The sequence below is a fragment of the Desmodus rotundus genome, chromosome 3, assembly GCF_022682495.2.
Source record: "Desmodus rotundus isolate HL8 chromosome 3, HLdesRot8A.1, whole genome shotgun sequence".
Classification (NCBI taxonomy): domain Eukaryota; kingdom Metazoa; phylum Chordata; class Mammalia; order Chiroptera; family Phyllostomidae; genus Desmodus; species Desmodus rotundus.
Window position 1 is genome coordinate 170,787,844 of NC_071389.1, and position 23,693 is coordinate 170,811,536.

The following is a 23,693-nucleotide window of genomic DNA, read 5'->3' on the forward strand; positions in this document are numbered from 1 at the left end:
TATTTTGAAATAGGAGTCATTCCCTAGTCATTTCATCCCAGTAGTTTGTCACTCAGTTGAGTAAATAGTGTAGTAGTAAGTGTGACTATATTTTTTCTGTTTTCTATTATTTCTCCTGCCTTGTGGTTAACATGAGAATATTTTTGTTTTCTGCAGGCATGAAACCAGATTCAAGCAACGTATGCTGGAGCTGACGGACACAAACAACATTGCCTACTTATTTCTCTCAGCTGCCAACAGATGGCTAGAGGTCAGAACGGTACGTTCATTTCATGATTTCGAAATGGAAACCAAACAGCGAGGAGGCCTGATGCAAAGAGGGAGGCAGTTGTCAAAATTAGTCTGCCACCAAGATTCACCACACACTTCACATTTTCTGGACTTTAAAAATAAATCAGGTTTGTTTATGTTGCAGAAGAAATTTGTCACAATGTTTTAGCTAATGGCAAGACAAATAGCCCCAGAAGCAAAATTTCATCCTGTGTTCATTAGTCTCTAGATTACATAAGTTAATGGAATAGTAAATATTTGTATAATGTCAATTTTTTTGTAAAAGAGCAAGTTTGACAAGTGAACAGATGTACTCACTTCCTTCACTCAGCTTGACAGGCCTGGAAGAGATGGCGAGTTTTTATGTTTTAAGTCAGTGGAAGATCGTGTTAACACAAAATGTAAAAAACTAATTAATCACCTATGCTTCCATCTGCATATGAAGTGGGAGAACGGGCGTGAGCATTGGCATTTACAGACTTGGTCTGGCAAGTTAATTAATTTATTTGAGTTCCAGTTCCTCATCTATAAAATAGGAATAAGAATGTATACCTCCTGGGGATATTAGGATTAAAATAGTAATAGAAATACCCTAGTTCCCTGAGTAGCAAATGCACTCAACAAGTATCTTTGAAAGGATTGGAGGGATGGATGGACGAAAATAGTACCTGTCCTGTAAGTGACTCATAAGCCAACCAACAGGAGTATGGAGTAGGAAATAGATGAAACGCAAGTTTCAGAAGGGCAGGAAATGTACAGTTGACACTAGAACAACATGGATTTGAACTGCATGGGTCCACTATGCATGGATTTTTTTCAATAAATACTATAAGTGTATTTTCTTATTTTTTTAAAATTACATTTCATTTTATTTAACTTACTTTACTGTAAGAACACAGTATATACTACAAATACAAAATATGTGTCAATCGACTTTATGTTATTCGTAAGGCTTCTTCCAATCAACAGTAGATTATTAGTAGTGAAGTTTCGGGGGAGTCAAAAGTTACACCTAGTTTTCAACTCTGTGGAGGGTTGGCACCCCTGACCCCTGTGACGTTCAGGGGTCAACAATAGTTTGCAGACTGGTCTTATGTATCTGCAGTACAGATAAGCTACCTTGGTGGTAATGATTTGTCTATAGTATTTTTTAAAAATAATTATCTATTAGTTTATAAAAAGGAAAAGGAGGTTTATCTGCACTATTGTAAGACTCTCACTTCCACCTGCTGGCGAAGCATCCCTATCATATGCAGGCTTTCTTTTAAAACTCAACAGACAAACAGTAAATGGTAAAGGGAATTTGATGAGGCTGAAATGAAGGAGCCCAAATTAAAATCTGAGTGGTTAGTTGATGGTGAATACAGACTGGTAGGGAATCTTGGACCCCTCTGTGAGATTTAGTTGTCATAAACTCTCACTAGTTCACAGAGATTCTCTACCACTGTTTTAGTCAGTATGTAGAAACTATTCAGAACATAACCCAATTATATTTCATGAATTTTATACTGAAGCATTTTTTGTTGATAAGAAATTCCTTTCAGGTAGCTGTGGAGTTGGGCAAATGTCTTCTGAATTACCTACAGATAACGTAGAGGTAGACGAAGTGTTCCTTAGTGTTTATAACAAAACCAAAACATTATTTCTAGATCCTGGCCAGATCCTAAATCTTTGCTTAAAACTTATGTTTATTTGTTTGAGTCTGTTTTCTCTAAGAAAGAAAATCATATCTGAATAACAGAATTAATGATGAAGTAGCTTAATGAAAAGTCTCAAATTCGTAAGGGAAATGTGTTAGTAGCTACCTTTATATGTAATTTTCCTAAACTTGGAGATCAAGTATGTTTTTTGGGGGGCAAGTGTGTTTGCTTTGGACTAGAGGTGAGTGTCTGACTTGAGTCCTGTTTCTGCTCTTCAGCACTTCCTACTGTCAGGTTAATGGACAAGTGTTTAACAAGAATCTTCAAGCAAACCATATGTTCTGCTCTCATAGCCAGAATGCAAGATATTAGAGCCTTCGGGCTGCCAAGAAAGGAAAGGTCAGGAGAAATTTGAATGACAGCCAGATTCAGGATGAGCTAGTTTAGTTTGACTTACAACCCCCTACTTTAACCCCCACAGGAAAAAGCAGTCAGACCTGCCTGAATGTGAAAGAATTGTAGTCCCATTAGTAGAAACCTAAAGAAAATACTGATATTTCGACAAGAAGAGCACAATTTGTCATTCATTCTGTTACTGTTATTATGTCCTGTCTGTGTTTTCTATATATTATACTCTTTTCAAGATTTGCTGTCTAGTCTCATTACCAGAATTCTCCTTTAAACTAATACCAAAAAAAAAAAAAGAAAGAAAGAAAGAAAGAAAGAAATGATTTGCTTCTATTTCTGATGAGTAGAGGTGAATTTTGGTAAGAAACTTGTTGATTTGTTGCAAAGTTTTAGGCATATCTGCAGACAGAAGTCAAGGTCCTAAGTCCTTTGTGTATCACTTGTCTGCTTTGTCGTTGTATTTGCGTGTCAATAAGTTCATGTGGGTTAGTGCACAGGCACACACATGCCCAGCCCTCCAGAGCACCCCACAGATGCAACCTAAAGCCAGTCAGACTCTTTCTCTTCTGCTGAGTACACTGAGAGTTTTCAATAGAACTAGAATAACTGGAATATTAGAATATTAAAATACTTAGTTGGATATAAATCCTATAACCCAGGCGCATACGCCATAGCAGGAGTGTTGACTGAGTGATGAGTCCTATTAGGGACGAACCTCTCTCCCAAGTGTACATGTATGAATGATCTCATTGTGACTTTGTGGTTCCTGTGGACGCGTTCATATCACTGGAGACACAGTTTCAGTCTGAAATAAATGAATCTTGTGTCAGAAATATGAATTCTGAGATACAGGACCTTAGAGACTCAGGTGTGAACTGCTTTCTGAACCCGACAGCTGGACATAGTCTGCCTTGTAGGTCATTAAAAAAAAAGTAATGAAAACTTTTATTTGGCCCCATGAATCCGCATTGATCTTATCCACAGTACTAGCACAGCCCCTTTTGCCGGTACATTAACAAAAATATCTGCTGATAGCAAATATTCTTGGAGTTGCCCCAGCACAACTAAAATGGCATGAGGAGGGCGGAGGCATTGGGCACAAATCAGAAGAGGCAGGGCTTTCTGACACAGATCCGGGGATTTCACCAACTCTAATTCATGGACTCATCACCTTAAATGAAGAGAAGGAGAAAACTTGTTATAGCTTTCTGTGGCTATTTTTCTCTTCATTCCCAATTCTAACTTTCCAGAGCAATGCCACTGAATTCTATGGACAGAAAAATCTCAAGGAGAAGGAAGGAAGGGAAAGCAGAGTAAAAATACCTTTTGTTGAATTTAGGGAGACCTCGGAACCCCATCTAATTTTTGTTTATGATCTAATTTGTTTATTTTTTTAACACATGGCTTTTCCTTCTGTTCTGGTCCTGTTAAGTAAGAGTAAGGACAATCACAAGTTATCCCCTTTGTTTGGATGAACAGTTTTCCCTATGGGATATTTAGCCCTTCCCACCATGTTATTTTGAATTGGGGAAAAAAATAAAGCTCAAAACACGTTGAAATCAAAACCGCACAAGAGTGAGAAGAACAAAGTAATCTGGCGTGTTGGAAAGTAGCTAGACTGTGACCACCCAGGCTGCTCTGGCAGCAGACGGGAGTGTTTTCCTCGGGGTGCCAAGCGAAGCAGGGCCGCAGTTGTGTGCCGTGTGTCACTGTGTCCTAACCTCTGAATGCTGCTTACGTGCTTTTTTGTTCGGCACAGCGTTTTCTCTTCAGCCCTCGGCACTAAACAGTTCCAGTTCTTTGGCATCAGCATTTCCATTTGCAAAAATTGTGTAACTCTATCTAATGGCTGTCTTTCCAAGGCTTTGTCTTGCTGTGTGGTGAGAGGGTAAAAGAAAATTCACATCAGGAAACCAAAAAAAAGTCTTCGGTCGGAATCAACAGGCTAAAGTGAAATAGTCTTCAGGGTGAGCTTGCACAAGAGGCTAGCGCAAGAGTTGTTTCGTGAAACAGCACAGAGCATTTTCCTGTGCTCCTAACTCTGTGATAAACAGGTGTGCCCGGAGGTGTAGTCCCCCAGGCACTCAGCGGTAGCAGAGACTTCTGAGGGCTATGTGGAGGAAAGAGATTATGTTGCTATTAAGTGTCTACAAGTCTGTTTTATAGAAAATTATAATTTTACCATCATCTCACATATAGATAGGTATAATAGCATCACTAGAAATCTGCCACCTAAATTTTGACATGGGAATCGAAGGCTTCCCTTCTGGAGGAGAGGGTCAAATTCACAAACTCAATGGAAGTTATAATTTATCACCATACCGGTAAAATGTTCTGTGAGAGGGCCCTCGCTGACAGTGGGTAATTCACATATGGAGCAACTTCTGTTTTCTAAATTGAATCTCATTCTCTCATTCCATTGTACTGTTTTGACGACAGGTGTCTTTTTTTTTTTCCATTGAATTGATTGGTTAGGATGTGAAAGGCCTTAGCAGTAGAATAAATGTTACTAGTGACCCCTAAGTATTTGCTCTCTTGTGTGTGAGTTATTCAGACCATCTGCTTCCCTTTTTAAAATCTATTGCCTTTAAGCCATTTTACTGTGGAAATATTTGTGAAGAAAGGTAAGGAGGTATAATTATAGGGTCATTCTGGTAATTCATTAAACTTGGTAAATTTAATGGTAAAGAAGTGGAAAATGGAAAGTTAACAAAAGCTCTTACATTGCTTATCAATTTCGCACTTTTCTACTCCGTAGTGTTTAAAGAGAAGTGATTGGAATTTATTGATAATTGCTATAATTTTTTTTGATAAATACTGTGCACAAAAGAGCTTCCTCTCTTATACAGATCAAGGTGAAATTCTTATCAAATGCCTCCAAAAAATATCCATTGCCTTAGAAAAAAAATTTTTTGAGCAGTGGTAATAATTCAGAAGTGAGCCAAAAAGTATCTAGTTGTTATAACTAAAAGACAACATGAACAACGCTTTCTAAAAAAAAAAACAAATAATATTTTTTGATAACTAAAATAAGTCTGTTACAGATATTAAACTACAGACTTATTGGTTTTTAAGCTCTCATATCTATTTAGTAGACTGAGATTTTGAAAATGGTGTGTTTCCCTTGAAAAAAAAATTGCTACGAATGTATATTTTCAAAAAGTACTTGAACAACAATAAAAAAAGAAAAGCTAAGCCTTATGGTTGAAGTATAAAAAACATTATCTCTCTATATTATCTTTATATATAAATTTTGGCATATTTTATTTACTTGACTAATAATTAGAACAATAATGCCTGATTATCATATTGAAAAATTGACAAGTGACTTTGAGAAATGAGCTGTGTGAAAAAGACCCAGACAGTGTGTGGGGGTCACTCTGTTGGTTGGCCTTTCCCCCTTTCCTCCCTTTGTCCATTTGCAGTTCTCTCGCTGACTCTATTGCCAGGATAAAGCTAAGGCTACCAACCTGCTACCAGAATTACCATTTTAACTCAACAGAAAATAGTTAAAATTATCATCTCATTGAATCTATGATTTAGTTCTATATAACCGGTGAATCCAGGATGTAAAAATTCCATGGTAAATGACATTTAACAGGGAGAAAGAGAAAGAGATTGAGTGCATAATGTTTTTCATTTTCTTTATAGTGAGCCTGCAATCTAATTTCCATTTACTGTGTTGTTTAGTATATTAAATGTGGCCTTATTCTATTCCAGTCCTATCAGATTGGTTCTTTATAACACAGAACACAGAATTTTATGAATTTTTCCTCCACAATTGAAATAGTAAAAAATTAATAATAATTTGGAACTGAATGATGAAGCTCACAGCTTAAAGTAAGAGTGCTTTTCACTGTAGGAAAGCGAAGAACCCCTAGCACTTATGCATAGCAAAGGGTCTTAGGAAACAATCATCTTACAATACAAGTGGGAGAGTGAAGTATCATAACACTTTGTATTGGACTTCCTACCATGTTAATGTTTTTACATGTTCAACTCTTAAAGTCTGGAACAGAGATTGGTGGAGAATTAAATAATTCATAAGAATCCTAAAAATATTCAAAAGTCTTGATTTAGAAGACATTTGGCTCATATAAAAATTCAGTGGTTTTTAGGAAGGGATGAATTTCTCTGGTCATTTATACCATAAGGTATCACTGAACCTTTATAGTGTACTTAGCATTATTACTGGTGCTGGAGACAATAGTGGTGCAGATTCAGACAAAGACTCTGTCCTCATCAAACTTAAATTCTAGTGAGAGTGGCTAGACAATTGCACGTAGACAAATAAGCAAACGCCATCCTTTCAGATAGCTCTATATGTGTGGGGTGGAATAAAACAAGGCAGTGGGATAGAGAACTGCTTCAGCCCTGGGGGCCGGGCCAAGAAAAGAAGGCTTCCCCAAAGATGGGATATTTGAGTTGATCCTTAGATGACGACACAGAGCCTGGTGTCAGAGACCTGCGGTACCAATGCTTCAGGCAGAGTCATTGGCAGAAACAAAGTTGGTGTGTTTACAATGTTAAAACCCAGAATTCAGTGGAGTAAATTTGAAGATCTAATTGACTTTATTGAGTGATTCGTGGGTCAGGCAGCATCCCATCTAGCAACTAGAAGGGCACTCAGGATTGTATATAAAATGGAAGGGTGTTATAGGAAGAACAGTGGGGCAAGGGAGGTATTAACAAATGAAAGGATTCTTCCTGGGCCCAGGATACCTTTCCTCTGAGAGGAATAGAACAGGAATGTGAGGGTTTTTATCATGCATATTGACTCTTCTTTTTGCCGGGGGTGGGGGAGTGTGAAGGAGAGGAGCCCTCTGACACATTACCCTGCCAGTGCTTGATCAGAAAATTCTAGACAGGTTGATTAAGACTATGTTTCTGGAAGAGGTTGAAACTGTAGTTAGATCAGGTATTAAATCTAGGTTTGGTATCTGGTTCATGGGCTTTTAACGTGAGTGATGCTGTTTGCGGACTGTTTAACACTAGGAACAGGAAGACCAGCATGGTTTGAACAGAGTGAAGAAGCAGAAACAGATCCTCAGATATGGTGAGATAGGCAGGGTCTGAAATCCAGACTTCACACCATATAAGTCTTTGTAATTCGTCAGAGTCAGAATTTATTGTAAGTACAATAGGAAGGCAAGTTATATGAACTGACATATACTGTTAAAAGGATGTATGTATGAGTGAATAAATAAATGATGAATGTTGAACCTTCTTCTGGGATGTGTGACACATCAGCATGATAAGTTTTAAGGTTTTTTTGAATGCGAAGAACACTCAGAATGCTGAGAAATGGGAAAGGAAAAAGGTGTTAGCAAATGGACCCGTGTGGCCTGTCTCTCAGTTGAGTTTAAAATGGGCCTTAATGAATTTTTAAACTTTCACAAAAGGGTTTATCATTGAGTCATACACAATTCAGATACTCTAAGACACGTCCACACTGCTAATTTATGAGAAAATATAATCCTCACTCTTATTTACACATAATCTGGAGATTTAATGTCCCAGACTCTGAGTCCAGATAGTTGACAAAAAATTCAGATATGAATTCCAACAAGCTAACCAAAGGCAAATTCCTGCAGAGGACTTAGCACAGAAGGGAGCTAATCGCAACTCTGACATAAACACACATGAAATTTATGGTAGAAGATCAAGTTCAGAAATAATTGCCTGTCTAGAAATGCAAAGAAGTAGAAAGGGAAAAAAAGAAAAAAAAGGAAACTCTCTCTCTGCCCCCGGTTGTGCCACAAATTGCAGCTTAATTTCTGGCAAACCATTTAACTTCTCTGAACCAATATCTGCATGGGTCCTATGAAAATATTTCATCCTTCCCATTTCAGCCCAAATATTGTAGCTGCAATTTTTAGAATGTAGGTAGCCTTCCTCTTACCAGGACACAGGGGAGTGATGTGTATTTTGGTGATTACCTAAGTTGATTGGGGTCTTTGGTTTAAGAACTTGAGAAAAATATTTTAATATTTTTTCTTGCTCCTTTTTAGGATTATCTTGGAGCTTGCATTGTTCTCACTGCTTCTATTGCGTGCATTAGTGGGTCTTCCAATTCTGGATTGGTGGGCTTAGGTCTTCTGTATGCACTCACGGTAAGTACGGATGAAAATCTCTCTTTCTGGGCAGTGTTGGAGGTACTTTCTCCATAGCTATTATCAACTCTTATTCATGGATGTTAGAGGATAACTTTGAAATTAATAACAAGGTGACATCTTGCAAATATTGGCAGATTTGGGCCTACACTAATAATTTAGGAAGTATGGATTTATTTCTGATATTGAGAACCAAGTTTTATTTTATTTTTCTATTTATTTATTTATTGTATTAGGGTGATATTGCTTAATAAAGTTATACATGTTTCAGGTGTACAACTCTACAATACATCATCTGTATATTGTGTCTTTACCACCCCACGTCTGTGAACCAATTTTTGGAACCTCCTCAAACCCTATGATCAGAACACCCCCCAAGGCTCCTTGGGATCCGTGTCCTGAGTTGCTCACAACCCATTTGGTGACACTACAGTGAAGGTGAACATTGAGATAAGTGTAAACAGAGGTACATACCACTATCCATTGTGTAGGGAAATCAGGCTTTCACAAAACAGAGACATGTGAGGACCCGTGAGGAAGAACAGACAGACACCATCTTTGACAACGTTATCCCATCACATCCTCTCCAGTCTCTGATATCCTGCAGCCCTTATGAATTGTACCATATGATGCACACTTACTGTCCAAGTCATTCTATCTCCAAACATCCAGGGACTGCAAAAATTAATACTTTGTTGAAAGTGGGTTAATTTTTGTTGTTGCTGTTGTCTAACACAGATAACCAATTATTTGAACTGGGTTGTGAGGAACCTGGCTGACCTGGAGGTCCAGATGGGGGCAGTGAAGAAAGTGAACAGTTTCTTGACTATGGAGTCTGAGAACTATGAAGGCACCATGGGTATTGCTCAGAACATTCTTCTGTTTCACTTAAATATGTGTATTATTCAAACATTGTGTCAAACATTTTTGCTTTTGTTTTCCATTTCAGTATCCAGACAACTGCCTCTCTTCTTGGCTTTGCTTGATTAGGTGCACGTGGGATGATAAGACTTTCTAGGCCTGAGAGTCTTGGCTACAATCAGAGTCCAAATAAATATTACATAGTAATAGTTAAAGGGAATAATACATTTGGACTTTATTACATTAATTACCAACCTAAATCACACACTATTATATTTTCTTTCTTAAGACCTTATTAACCTAGATGTCAAGACACTTGGATCTTATAATATTGACTGAGATTCTCAGCTTTGCTGGAATTAAATTGGCAGGAAATTCAATACTGAGGATGGAATCATCTTTCTTAAGTGCAAATCTCATGCTTAAAATCCATTACTTTGCCTGAATCCTCCAATAGCTATTCAGGTTTTCAAAGACCAAGTCCAGATAAATTAGCTATGCGGACCACTAGACTCTTCATTAGTCAATCCTTGCCCACCTAACTAGTCTCATTTCTCATCATCTATCCATGCACCTTTTACTCTGGCCATGCCAACAAGCTGTTCTTTCTTTTAATTTTTGTTCTTCTCCCTCTCGGTATACCTATGAGATATATTTGAAACAAATTTCCCCATCACATATCCTTTATGATTCACCTCAGACACCACCTCCTCTTGAAGCCCTCCTGGGTGGGATGCCACTTCCTGTGTTCCCAGAACACCTTGCGTTGGCCTCCTCTTTCATCTCTCCATGCAGCACTGTAGATGCTGACTTACTTGTATGCTCCCCCCAGGACACAGTGAGCGCCTTGAGGCATGTCTTTCATCCCTATATCTCCAACACCTTGTACCACATCCCTCACATTTTAAGTACTCAAATGTTTGATGACCAACAGACTGAACAAATGAATCAATTCACAGATGAACTATCTTCAGGAGAATTGAGTGATGGATGATGAAGAGACATGATGCTGTTGTTGCTCCAAAACTAAACAAATAAAACACTGTTTTAAAAATTCTTAATCCAGAAGTCTTTCCTGTTGTATAATTTTAATTTAAAAACCACAGAATTTATGTCAATGTTACTTTAAAATTAAGGAAAAAATTATGTTTATCTGTATAAATGTGTATAATGCTCTCTCTCTCTCTCTCTCTTTCTCCCCCTTGCCCTCACCCTCTCCCTCACCCTGTCTGTCTTCCCCTCCACTTCTCCCTGCCGCAGATCCTTCTCAAGTTCCAGAACACTGGCCACAGGAAGGGGAGATCAAGATTCATGATCTGTGTGTTAGATATGAAAATAATCTGAAACCTGTTCTTAAGCATGTCAAGGCTTACATCAAACCTGGGCAAAAGGTGTGGAACTCCCTGACATTTGATTTATTTCATACAAACCCTCTGATGGACACTCTCTTATCACCTGAGGTCTTCAGACTTCCAGCCAAATATATTCCCACTTGGCTTACATAATATTCTCTATACTTTACAAGTCAAATTACCTACATAAAAGAAAATAGGAGGGATAGGATCAGAATAAAATACATCTTTTTTGTTATATTGCTATTCATTAGTCTCCTATGAGATTAGGAAATTCAAAAATAGGCGTGTTTTTCAAAATTTCTGTCAGTGGCGCTAGCCATACCAGACATCCTCTTGAGAACTTTGCATGTGTACTAGCTCTAGTCCCAAATGATTTGTTTTAGTTTTTTTTTTTTTTTAAAGAGCAAGCATGCAGGGATAAAAAGGACTTTTTTTATAAAATCACTTCTAAGAAAAAATAAATATTCATTAGACTAACATATGACTAATGCAAAAATTAAACCACAAAGAAAAACAACACAATCACATAAAAATGAAAAGAGTTGGAATGGAATTACTGATGATTTGGTGAGGACTCCATGTCTTCATCTTAATAATGATCATTGATAATGGAGATCTGAAAAGAGAATGGTGATATTAATGTAAGTATTTAAATAGAATTATGGTTTCACTGTGGTATCTTGTCCAAGTCAAAAATATTTTTTCCCATCTTTTATCATTTGTCTGAGTGTGCCATCGTCTCTGAGTGACAGTTGCTTTTTCAGGTGGGCATATGTGGTCGCACTGGCAGTGGGAAGTCATCATTATCTCTGGCTTTCTTCAGAATGGTTGATATATTTGATGGTGAGTTACTAACCAAATTTTTTCATTAGCCATGTGATCCTTTCCCTTAGAAAATGCAACATCAACTTACCTAATTTCTATATAAATCAAAACCCAAATATTTATAAGGACTTTGTATGCTGTAGCCCATGTCTTGAGGTATGTATCCCAGGAAAAGAGTCCAGAAGTAAAGAAAAAAATGTAGAATTGCGGAAATAAAACTATTAGCCCAAAACTTAGTTCTACACATAGCTGGTAAAGAATTCCAGTAAACTGATAAAATTAAAACAAGCCCACCCATTTTGAATAACAGTAGAGGGAGATAGCATTTCAAGAAGAAGGAAGCAAGGGAAAGACTGTCTTGTTTCCTGCAGACTAAAAATATACCTCTTTCATCAAAGGAAAAAATACAGGGAGAGAAGTAATCTGCATATTTAATTTTGGTGCGTGACTCTCATTCTCTTCCTATTAACACTGTTTAATGAAGTTGAACAAAATTATTTATAATATGATACATGGAAATTATTTAATCTTTACTTTGGAAAAAATATGCCCAATGTTTAGTCTATTGAGTGGCCCATAAATAGACCAGAACAAAGCTGTCTTGAGTAAAAGAGGATCCAGCGACAGCTCGACCATTGGCTCAAGGGAGTGCTTACTATAGCATCCATGATGATGATGATGATGATGATGATGATAATGATAGTAGTTCACAGTTTTATTGTACTTGACAATTTATATTATTCAGTTTAATCTATACAATGGTTCACTGAGATAAAGAGGTCAGTTTATGGACACAAAGTTGAGCTGTGGTAATTGCTATCTCTTTGGGGTTTAGGCTCAGGAACAGGTTAGGTTTCTGCCACTGTGCTAGCAGTTTGCTCCTTCTGTGGCTGGTAATAATGCACAGACACTTTACAGATTTTCAGTAGGGATTTGCAGTGTAAGTCAGTTACATGATCCAAAGACAGCTGATAGATACTCTTCTTAAAGAACTGTGGTTATGACTGAACATACTAGATTATGAAGCATCAGTTCAGGCCCCACATGGTCTCTCACCCCATGTGAGTAACCCCACATGGTTACTCTCTTTTTAATATCACTAAACTATTAGGATTTTACTAGATAATATATTATTTCTGAAAGAAAGTTTAATTAACCACGTTTCCTGCTCTTGAATCTGAAGTCAACTGGAAAAGGGACTCCAGGTGTCGCTTCACCTGGTATAGTCGGCACATGGGGCCATATTTGTTTTTGTGTAAAGGGATATGACAAAATCTATCGAGTTTGAGGAAAAGACATGACAATTATAAAGGTCTCTATAAGTCTATGTATACTATGGAGAAATTCATTGAAATATAACTGTGTCATGGAATTTACTTTTTTATTTGTAATACACTGAACTAATTGTTCAGTCAGCACAGGAGTGAAAAAGACATGCAAAAGTCCCTGTCTTCAAGGAGCTTTCACACTTCAGTTGGGGGAGAAACACAATAAAAAAAGATCAGTAAATGGATAAACAATGCGCTATGAAAGAAAATAAAGCAGGGAACTGGGATAAAGGTATTTCAGGAATTTCAACACTGAACTAGGATCGTACTCTCAATTTGTATAGCAAATAAACATTACTTTGCTTGTGATTTTACTACATGCCTGCCATTTTTGTTTCTAACAGGGAAGATTGTCATTGATGGGATTGACATTTCAAAACTGCCACTGCATACACTCCGTTCTAGACTTTCAATCATTCTGCAAGATCCAATACTATTTAGTGGTTCTATCAGGTAAGTGATGTATTCGACAGAGAACTGTGTACCTCGGGATTTAACATTTGGCTCATAGGGCAGTTTTGCTTAGAATTGCTTTTCAGGTAGGTGTGAAATGATATTGTCAAGAGGCTAAGATCAAATATCTGTCCAACAATTTGAACTGGGGAACCCTAGAGTTGCTAGATTAGTCTATAGAAGCCAATCTTTTTTGTCTCCAGTTCTTTTTCCATTTGATTTTACCAAAGTCACTTTTATTCTGGACTTGGGGGCCGTGATTCTTAGCAGACCTTTCTTGGGCATTTTACCTTTCAGATATCCTGCATCTCTCGTGTATCAGGTTACAAAAAACAATATAAAAGTAGGAGAATCCAAATAATGAATTTAATTATATCTTTTTATGCATATAAACTTATTAATTATATTATCAAAAATATTTTTTGTAATATTAAGGTCATTCATTCATTCGTCAAACGTGAGTTGAATGCCTACTCTACCCTAACCACTGTTGTATGTTCTGGGGTTACAACAGCAATCAAAACAAATAGAACTTATGTTTTAAGGAAAGAACAGCAATACACAAGCATATACAAAATTTTATTTATTTTTATTTATTGACTAATTAACTGACTTGTTCCTCCTACAGATTTAATTTAGATCCAGAATGCAAATGCACAGATGACAGACTCTGGGAAGCTCTAGAAATTGCTCAGTTGAAGAATATGGTCAAATCCCTACCAGGAGGTCTAGGTAAATTTCTAAATTATACATTTATTTTTAAAATATGCAATTAATACTATATATATATATATATATACAATTTATGCTAGAATCACATAATTCTGGTGTTATATCCTTTTACATTTAAAATAATTTTTAAAGGTCATTAGGACAATTCAAAATCTAATGATTTTGCATGTGGTAGAGGAGGATGAACTTTATAACATTCTCTGCCGTGTGAGCACTCCAAAGTACTCCAGCTAGTACATTTATGTCTTTTCACCATTGGTGGGCACAGGCCACTTCAATCAGAATATTTCCTTGTGGTCATTCTGTTCACATGATCTGCCTAACCACTTACCCTCAGCAAATGGATAAGAGGACGGAAGAGCCTATTAGGTTCAAAGAGTATTTGGTGCCATTTAGGAGAAGATATTTCCTCCACATTGACCGCCATTTCTTTTCTGCCAAGAGGTCATATTCATTTTATTTTGAGGTCTGTCCAGAAAAGTCCAGCCTTTGTTAATATAATGAGAAAGGTTTGCACAGCATCAATGTAATCTGGCAGCAGAGGAGAATGGACTGGAGTGGACATGAGTGAACAATGACTTCACTGTACTAGTCAGTAGGGGTGGTAGATGCATCTGAGTGAGCATGTGTGCTGTGTGGCTATCACATTCAAAATGACTGAGTGAGTAGAGCAATGACTTTGAGCAATGCATCAAATTTCTCATTAAACTTGAACATTCCTCCAAGATTCTATTCAGGTGATTCAGAAGGACACAGCTATGAGCAATTGGTGACTAGCAGCTTCATCATGATGTGTCCACTCGTGCATCACATCTCATGCAGAGTATTTTGGTGAAACATCAAATCACCAGGTGACTCAGCCCCGCTACAGTCCAGATTTGACACCCTGAGAATTCTGGCTTTTCCCAGAACTGAAGTCACCTTTGAAAGGGAAGAGATTTCAGACCATTGATGAGATTCAGGAAAATAACAACAGGGTAGCTGATGGCAATTAGGAGAACTGCGTGAGATTCTAAGGTGCCTGCTTTGAAGGGGACTGAGGTGTCATGTCCTATGTACAGTGTTTCTTGTTATCTTGTATCTTCTTTAGTAAATGTCTCTATTTTTCTTATTATATGGCTGGATACCTTCTGCACAGACCTCCTATAACATAATTTTTTTGAAGACATTATTTTTTTAAAGATTTTATTTATTTATTTTTAGACAGAGGAGAAGGGAGGGAGAAAGACAGGGAGAGAAATACCAGTGTGTGGTTGCCTCTCACCTATCCCGTATTGGGGACCTGGCCCACAACCCAGGCATGTGCTCTGACTGGGAATTGAACCAGTGACCCTTTTGTTCGCAGGCCAGTGCTCAATCCAGTGAGCCACACCTGCCAAGGCTGAAGACATTATTTACTATTACCTTACTGCAGTATCAATTTTGTTCACAGGATACAGGGATGAAACCTACTCAAGCAATCTCTGATATAAATTTGGCTGCAGAGGTAGTGCAATTTGTGGCAAATAACTGATGACAGACAAAAAACAATGTGGATAGTGAAAGAATAACATGACTAATGAAAGAACAGAGAGTTCACAATATAGTATTTAATTCATAAAAATGAACATTTATAGCTTTGGACTTGTGCTTTCTTAAAATCTGAACTCATTTAAGAAAGCAATCAGAAAGATAATAGTTAGTTGATATTCTAATTTTAATACAATATAGTTGCCAAATTGATCATATAGTTTTGGCATAGTTTTAAAAAATCAACCTATAAAGTTTTTCCAGAGGCTGCTTATACTATCCTCATTTTTTTTTTGGATTCTTTTTTCTTCTTGTTGTTCTGATTGATTGTTTTTTGCTTCCTTATGTTCCAAATCATTGATTTTATTTTTGGCTTCATCCAGTCTACTGTTGTTTCCCTGTAAATTGTTCTTTATTTCAATTAGTGTATCCTACATTTCTGACTGGATTTTTTTTATGCTGCTGAGGTCCTCACTAAATTCTTTGAGCAGCCTTATAACCAGTGTTTTGAACTCTGCAGCTGATAGATTGCTTATCTCAATTTTGTTTAGCTCTTTTTCTGGAGTTTTGATCTGTACTTTCATTTGGGCCATGTTTCTTTGTCTCCTTGTTTTGGCAGCCTCCCTGCTTTTTATTTCTATGTATTAGATAGAGCTGCTTTGACTCTGTGTCTTGCTAGTGAGGCCTAATGTAGTACGTGTCCTGTAGGGTCCGGTGGCACAGCCACCCCTATCACCCAAGCTGGGTACTTGGGGTGCACCCTTCATGTGGGTGAGTACACCCTTCTCTTGTAGTTGAGCCTTGGTTGCTATTGGCAGATCAATGGGAAGGATTTACCCAGGTCAGGCAGCTGCAAGGACTGGCCGTGACCACTGACCAGCATCCTCTGCCCTCTATGTAGAATCAGCTGTGCAGGGGCAGGGTGGTAGTGCTCTAGTGTGGTCTGTAGCTGTCCACTGGGTGTGCAAGCTCTGGGGTTTCCCTGGTGGTGCAGGCCAAGGTCAGCCCCCAACTTCAAGAGGTCCAACATTTGGATCATAGGAGTGCCAGAAGGAGAAGAGAAGAGCAAGAAACTGGACATCTATTTGAAAAAATAATGAAAGAAAACTTCCCTAATTTGGTGAAGGGAGTAGACATGCAAGTCCAGGAAGCGCAGGGAGTCCCAAAAAGATGGATACAAAGAGGCCCACTCCAAAACACATCATAATTAAAATGCCAGAGGTTAAAGATAAAGGGAGAATCTTAAAAGCAGCAAGAGAAAAGAAGTTATTTACCTACAGGGGAGTACCCATAAGACTGTTGACTGATTTCTCAAAAGAAACTTTGCAGGCTAGAAGGGATTGGCAAGAAATATTCAAAGTCTGAAAAGCAGGGACCTGCAGCAGAGATTGCTCTACCCAGCCAAGCTATCATTCAGAATCGAAGGGCAGATAATGAGCTTCCCAGACAAGAAAAACCTAAAGTTCATCATCATAACCATTATTATATGAAATGTTAAACAGACTTATTTAAGAAAAAGAAGATCAAAACTTTGAACAATAAAATAGCAAAAATACATATCTATCAATAATTGAATCTAAAAAACAAACTAAGCAAACAAGAAGAACAGAGACAGAATCATGGACATGGAGAGCCATTTGATGATTGCCTGATGGGAGGGTAGTTTGGGGAATGGGTGAAGAAGTGACGGGATTAAGAAGTACAAATAGGTAGTTACAGAATAGCTATGGGGATGTAAAGTACAGCATAGGAAATGGAGTAGCCAAAGAACTTATACATATGACCCATTGACATGAACAAGGTTTGGGGGTTGCCTGAGGCAGTGGGGGGTGCTGGGTAGAGGGGAGCAGGGGGGGGAAATTGGGACAACTGTAATAGTATAATCAATAAAATATAATTTAAAATAAAGCTAAACTAAAACACAAGCCAATATTCATCCCTTGCACAGATACTGTTAGAGGAGACCTAACATGGCCTTGATCTCACATTATCCCTCCCAAAAGAAATAAAATAAAATAAAATAAAACAAAACAAAATAAACCTACTAAATAAAGCCATATTTATTTGTTAGTTTATTTGGGAAGGAGGACTTAGTCCAAAGCAATACCTTTTATGACTTTATGTCCCAAAGAGAAGGCATCCCGCAAACAAGAACTGAGACAGCATGTCAGTAAGGATATTCTCATTGACTTGGACAGTGCCAGCTTGTGGTAGTAATTCCACAGGTCTGGATGAACTTTCTCATAATAATTTTTTGACGTCTTTTCTGAAGAGCCTAGCAAGTCTACTTGAAAATTTGACAATGCTTATAGACCCTTCTCTTGGTATTTAGAGACCACCCCCTTTGCCATTAATAGTCAGAAAAACAAGCAATTACATCTTTATTATAGTCCTCTTCACTAACATGAGAACTGTGTGCACCTGGTTTGAATCGTGGACACAGTGTTTGGGGTTATGGCACAGTGTAAGCAATGGGATAGTGTCAGTATTTACCCTTATTAATTAAATGTTATTTATGCACATTGACTTAATAAAGAATATATCAATTGATATATTGTGTCTTGATAAAGATCTGGTTCAGGCCTACTCTGGTGAAAAACATTCATCATCTCTGGTATCCTCTTTATTTATTACATCGGTTAAAATTTGGAGAATAAATGCATAGCCCCTAAGCATGAGAAATTATAAGAATTTGATGCAATGAGAATACATCAATAGAAATTGCCCCCATTCACACACATGTGCACAACTTTACGAAAAAGTGTTTGAGTTCTAATAAAAGACATACTTTGGAAACAGAATTTATTTTAAGCTCATAATAGTACATTTTAGGAAATATGGATGGTAAAAATAATGAGCATATAACACCCATTTATCCATGCAACAGTGTTTTATTCCGCTATTAGGTACCTTGGTAAGTGGTGGGGGTACATTGGTGAACAAAAACAAGCACAGTCCTATCCACTTGGAGCTTAGAGTTTACTGGGACGGTATAATGGAAGAAGAGTGGCTGTAGAGTTGAGAATATTCTTGTCAAGGTCTACTACAACTAAGCTATGTTATCTTGTCCAAGCCACTTCATCTCTCTAGGCCTTAGATGATTATATTAAATAATCTCTTTAGATTGTTATATTACATAATTTAATAACCTCCAATGTCTTCCACTCTTCAAAATGTTTAACAGTACTTGGTATCTTACTATATGGATGTAACTTACCATCCATTGTCAAAAATAGGATGGCCCAGGATTATATTAATTTTCCAATGTAAAATTCCTCTAAACTCTTTGTATGTGAAATCCTTGCACCAGCACAAAGTAATATTCACTTTGCTTTTATAGGACAGAACCTGTTTCACTACCTTATCCAAGGACTATGAAAATAACATTTTTTCAATGAAATCTGTGCTTCTTCCTCTGATTTAGATGCAGTTGTCACTGAAGGTGGGGAGAACTTTAGTGTCGGACAGAGGCAGCTGTTTTGCCTTGCTAGGGCCTTTGTCCGCAAGAGCAGCATTCTCATCATGGATGAAGCCACAGCGTCCATCGACATGGCCACGGTGAGGGCACTATCTCAACTTTCTAAATGGATGACTTGGAGAAATGCACATGAAAACTACAAGTTTTTTTCTCCTGTTTGGGTTCTGACTGCTCAGTCTTATTTTGAAGGTCATTTCATTCATCCACTTAATCAACAGCTGATAGCACATGGAGAATTACAATAAAGGAGACAGACACTAGTTTTAAGCATGTTCCTATTGCCAATAAACACAAAATAAATTTACCATTACTTTTTGTTAAATTCTTAAAACAGTAAAATTCCAGGGCTCAGTACGTGAGAGTACTGTACTCACGTATTATCATGGAAGTTCTATAATGAAGTATGCAAATCTCTATTTAATAGAACCTATTGATGACCAAAGCCAATCATTAATTTCTAGAATAATTTGCAGAAAAGCGACTAGAATTGATAATGGCTACAATTAATAATGGTTGTCTCAATGTGTTTAACTAACAGACCAGAAACTTTGACTTTAGAAAGAAGTTATTTTAAAATGTCAATTATGTACAAAAAAGATGTGTCTCGAAGGCTCTGATTAAGTAAAGTAACATTAAACCACAAACTGAATGATCTAGCAATCAATGTTTTTATAAAAGTTAACTTATTAAAAGTTTGGCATCACAAAGGATAAAAATAAAAAAACATCCACAACCTCATGTTACTTTCTTGCTGTACACATTAGATTGGGTAAAACTTCTCCAAATAGTGAAATGGTTTTAAGATTAAGAGCCAATTATATATGGAGATGCTAATTTGACATCATTTCTTTCTGCTAAGTAAGGCTAATCAATTCAAGTAACTATACAAAGTTATAGTGTATCTTCTCGAAGTTAAAATAATTTAAAGCTATGAAATAGTTTCTAATCAAGCCATTTCACTATAAGCATAATGACATCAAAATTAGTATTAATTACTAAGGTTTGCAATATTGGGGGTTATTATAAGGGTAATGCTGCCTCAATAGAGTTGAGAGAGTGACAGAATGTCGCAGCGATTTCTCAGAAGTGTTTGGGCAGGTGGATGCATTGTTCTTGGGGACCACATACCATAGTGAGAGGAAGTAGTCCAGAGAAAATTCAGTCTTCATTTGTTTATTTTTTTGGCAGGAAAACATTTTGCAGAAAGTGGTAATGACAGCTTTTGCGGACCGCACCGTTGTTACAATAGCTGTAAGTATGGGAGACGGAGTCGACTTATTCCTCTCTGGTTTTCACTCCAAGATACAATAATCTTTATTTTTGAGCAATTAAAATATATTGAAGTATGTATTTCTTTGCTAATGTTTTTGTATCTGTGCAAGAAAGAAAAAAAAATACCTGCTATGCCCTGGAAGCCTTTACATTGATTTTTCCAGACTGTCTGCTCTACCCACCTCTCCCCTAAGTCACAGTGACAGGACACCCTAATTCTAAGGTCCTGGCAGGTCATGGCTTGTGCCTTTTCCCCAGATACATGTGGTAGTTTATTTAGGATGATTCTCTTTTTCAACAATCTGATGCTCTAGAGAGCAGTTTCAGAAGCAAAATTCTTAAATTTGGCTGCCAATTCTGCCACTATTTATACTTAATTTCTATGTCTCTTTTCACTTAACTGTTTCCTTTAAAAAAAAAAAAAAAAAGGCAATGAGATAACTCATAGCCCAGACAATGCTTTCTCTGAGCACCAATCAAATGGAAGAATTGCTTAAATCTTTGTAATCCATGTTATAACTTCCTTACAATAGGCCCTGGTTTTCTGTCTTCCTCTTTGCAGATGAGTGGATTCTTGCTCATATTCAGACCTTGTATTTAACAAAAACTATTTTGTAAATGAATCACCTGGACATTTTCTCTTTTGCTGATTCTCTTTCTTCTTTCCACTTTCCTTTTCTCTCCAGCATCGTGTCTCTTCTATTTTGGACGCAGGCCTTGTTTTAGTCTTTTCTGAGGGTATTTTAGTGGAGTGTGGCGAGGTTCCAAACTTGCTCGCCCACAAGAATGGCCTCTTTTCCACTCTGGTCATGACCAACAAGTAGACCATCACCAGCTACTGCCAAGCATCCCATTCGGTAGCTATCTCAGCAGCATTCCCTCAGTAAGACAAGGCTCATGCAGCCATTCCGAGGGGAAGGATTGGCAAGGGAACTCACTACTCACCAGCCAGGTGCTTCAGTTATGTTTGGTTCCAAGGAGGCATGTGGATGAGCATTGAAATGTAAATATGCAAGAGAGAGTGTTTAGGAAAACCCGAGAACCAGATTTACCTCTGTCTTATTTCTTGGGGATGTTCTCTAAGTGTCCTGAAGAATACAATGCATGTTCTGTGCTTGCCCTGAAGAATGTGTTAATTTAAATAATTACTTAAGTTTAGCAGTTGAGTAATGGAGCTAGGTGTGGAGTGCTTGCTTAGGCTGCCATTTGTGTGAATGATGCATGGGAGAAAATGAACCCTTTGAAGCCAGGCTTTTTCCAGGCGGCCACCTTCTGTAGAGGCCTGAGTAAAGGGGAACCAACCCACTTTCTCTCACTTTCCCAGTGAACTGGGTGGCTCCTTCCACCCTGGAGAAGGAATCCCCTGATTAATTCATTCCCACTAAAGTGTGAACAATTTAGTGAGTAAGAGAATTGGCTAACTTGAAAAGTAGTTCTATAATACTTTCAAGAAATTTTTTCACTGGAGAGATAGGGACAAAGAACTTCCTGTTTTCTCTAAATGAAAAGGTAGGTAAAGCGGGGGTGGGGTGGGGTGGGGGGGAACAGACCCTAACACTACTCAAAAGACTAGGTTTCTCTGTTCTGCATGAAGCATGGCCTTGTTGGATGCTCCCTTTTAGTCTAAACCAGGAAGATACTTATACATCATTTGTATTTTTCACCAAAATATTATGTTCTTACCTCATTTCTGTCCTGCTACATTCACCACTTTTTTATGTGCGTTTATACCTGTCACCTGTTTTATATTTCAAGACCACTAGTGTGGTGGTGGCTACCTGGATACCCAGAGTTCTCCCCACTGCACACGCAGAAAGCTGTGGGGAAGAGCAAATTACTGTGGGACCAACTCCTCCTGCAAGACTCATAGGAGACAGGGCACCCACTTTTGGGGGACCCCTTGTAGAATGACCTTTAGCTCTATTAGAAGTAACTCTATTTCCTTCCCTGTTAAAAGTTGTTCTGTTCATTGTGTTTCTGCTAATGAAAATTATAGAATAGCTTAAGATAATTTTCTCTAGCTTCTAAAAAAAAGCCCTTATCACCAAAATAGTACAGGGCAGTATTTATAGAAGTTATTTGTTCTTCACTCTTAATTAGATGAACTTCTGTGGAGCATTTTGAAAATTTCATCAACGCCATTGCAATTGACACCACACTTTGTCAAGCAAAAATAATTTGGATTAATGGACTAAAAACCAGCTATATTTATTTCCATTGGCCAAGTTTTTCAGTGTTTCATTTTTTAAAATAAACATTATTTTAGAATATCAAGGCAATGTTTATAGGATTCTATTTGTGGATTTAGAAGCCACATTCTTTTCTTAATATCTGTGATATGGTTACTGAAGAACTAATTGTTTGGAGGGAAAATGCACAGTATATATTAAATAGTACATTCAGTTTAAGTGTATTGTAAATGTGTGGGTATGCATATGGCACTGGTCCTTTCTCAAAGATAAATAAACACTGTCTTTTAACTAGTGATATTCCCTAAATACATACCATTAGCTACCAATATTCAGTGAATAATAGGTTTGTCTATGAATGTTGAAAATAGTGATGCGTGTTCCAGGCTGTCTTCTTTATCACCCTCCATATAAGTGTTTCTTTTCTTCTGTAGTTGTAAGTCCCAGCTATGACCACTTGCTTCTCTGAGAGCATGAACAGTGACACTACCCCATCTAGGTGGCCCAGGGCAGAAGATAGGCCTTTGCCCCTGGAGATGGCATTAAGTTGCACTTTGGGTTGTTAGGAGAAGGCACTTTGGAAGCCTGTACATCAGCTAAACAGCTGATATTTCCAGGTTGAGCAGTCCCATCAGCATGCTGATGTTTTGACCTGCGTGGTCCAGGTCCAATATGGTAGTGCCTAGACACATATGGCTATGGAGCACTTGAAATATGGGCAGTCCAAACCGAGAAGTGTTGTAAGTGTGAAATAGTCACTGGATTTGAAAGGCGTAGTACTAACAGAAGAATGTAAAAGACCGCATTAATAATTTTTATATTGGTTACATGTTGAAATAACATTTTTAAATTTTATTTATTTATTTTTATTCAGTTACAATTGTCTGCATTTTCTCCTCTTCCCTCCACCCCACCCCAGCCAGTCCCACCTCCCTCCCCCACCTCTACCCTCCCCCTTGATTTTGTCCTTGTGTCCTTTATAGTAGCTCCTATAGATCCCTCTCCCCACTATCCCCTCCCCACTCCCCTGTGGCTATTGTTACAATGTTCTTAATTCAATGTCTCTGGTTATATTTTGTTTGCTTTTTTCTTTTGTTGATTATGTTCCAGTTAAAGGTGAGATCATATGGTATTTGTCCCTCATCGCCTGGCTTATTTCACTTAGCATAATGCTCTCCAGTTCCATCCATGCTGTTGGAAAGGGTATAAGCTCCTTCTTTCTCTCTGCTGTGTAGAATTCCATTGTGTAAATGTACCATA

General features: G+C 37.6%; 1 protein-coding gene across 5 annotated transcripts in view; it reads left to right on the forward strand.

The window, feature by feature from the left end:
* The window catches only part of ABCC9 (ATP binding cassette subfamily C member 9), a 115,231-nt gene that overhangs the window by 87,632 nt on the left and 3,906 nt on the right, over positions 1–23,693 (forward strand). For 3 of the 5 annotated variants that reach the window (XM_045184300.2, XM_024575544.4, XM_071221067.1), the window contains 9 exons: positions 157–259; positions 8,330–8,431; positions 9,170–9,290; positions 10,553–10,683; positions 11,412–11,490; positions 13,145–13,253; positions 13,882–13,985; positions 18,919–19,052; positions 20,161–20,223. In XM_045184300.2, the coding sequence (XP_045040235.1) occupies positions 157–259; positions 8,330–8,431; positions 9,170–9,290; positions 10,553–10,683; positions 11,412–11,490; positions 13,145–13,253; positions 13,882–13,985; positions 18,919–19,052; positions 20,161–20,223 (946 nt within the window). Of the gene's footprint in view, positions 1–156; positions 260–8,329; positions 8,432–9,169; positions 9,291–10,552; positions 10,684–11,411; positions 11,491–13,144; positions 13,254–13,881; positions 13,986–18,918; positions 19,053–20,160; positions 20,224–20,930; positions 21,102–23,693 lie in introns of all 5 variants that reach the window. The other 2 variants (XM_045184299.2, XM_045184301.2) reach the window with 1 other exon arrangement.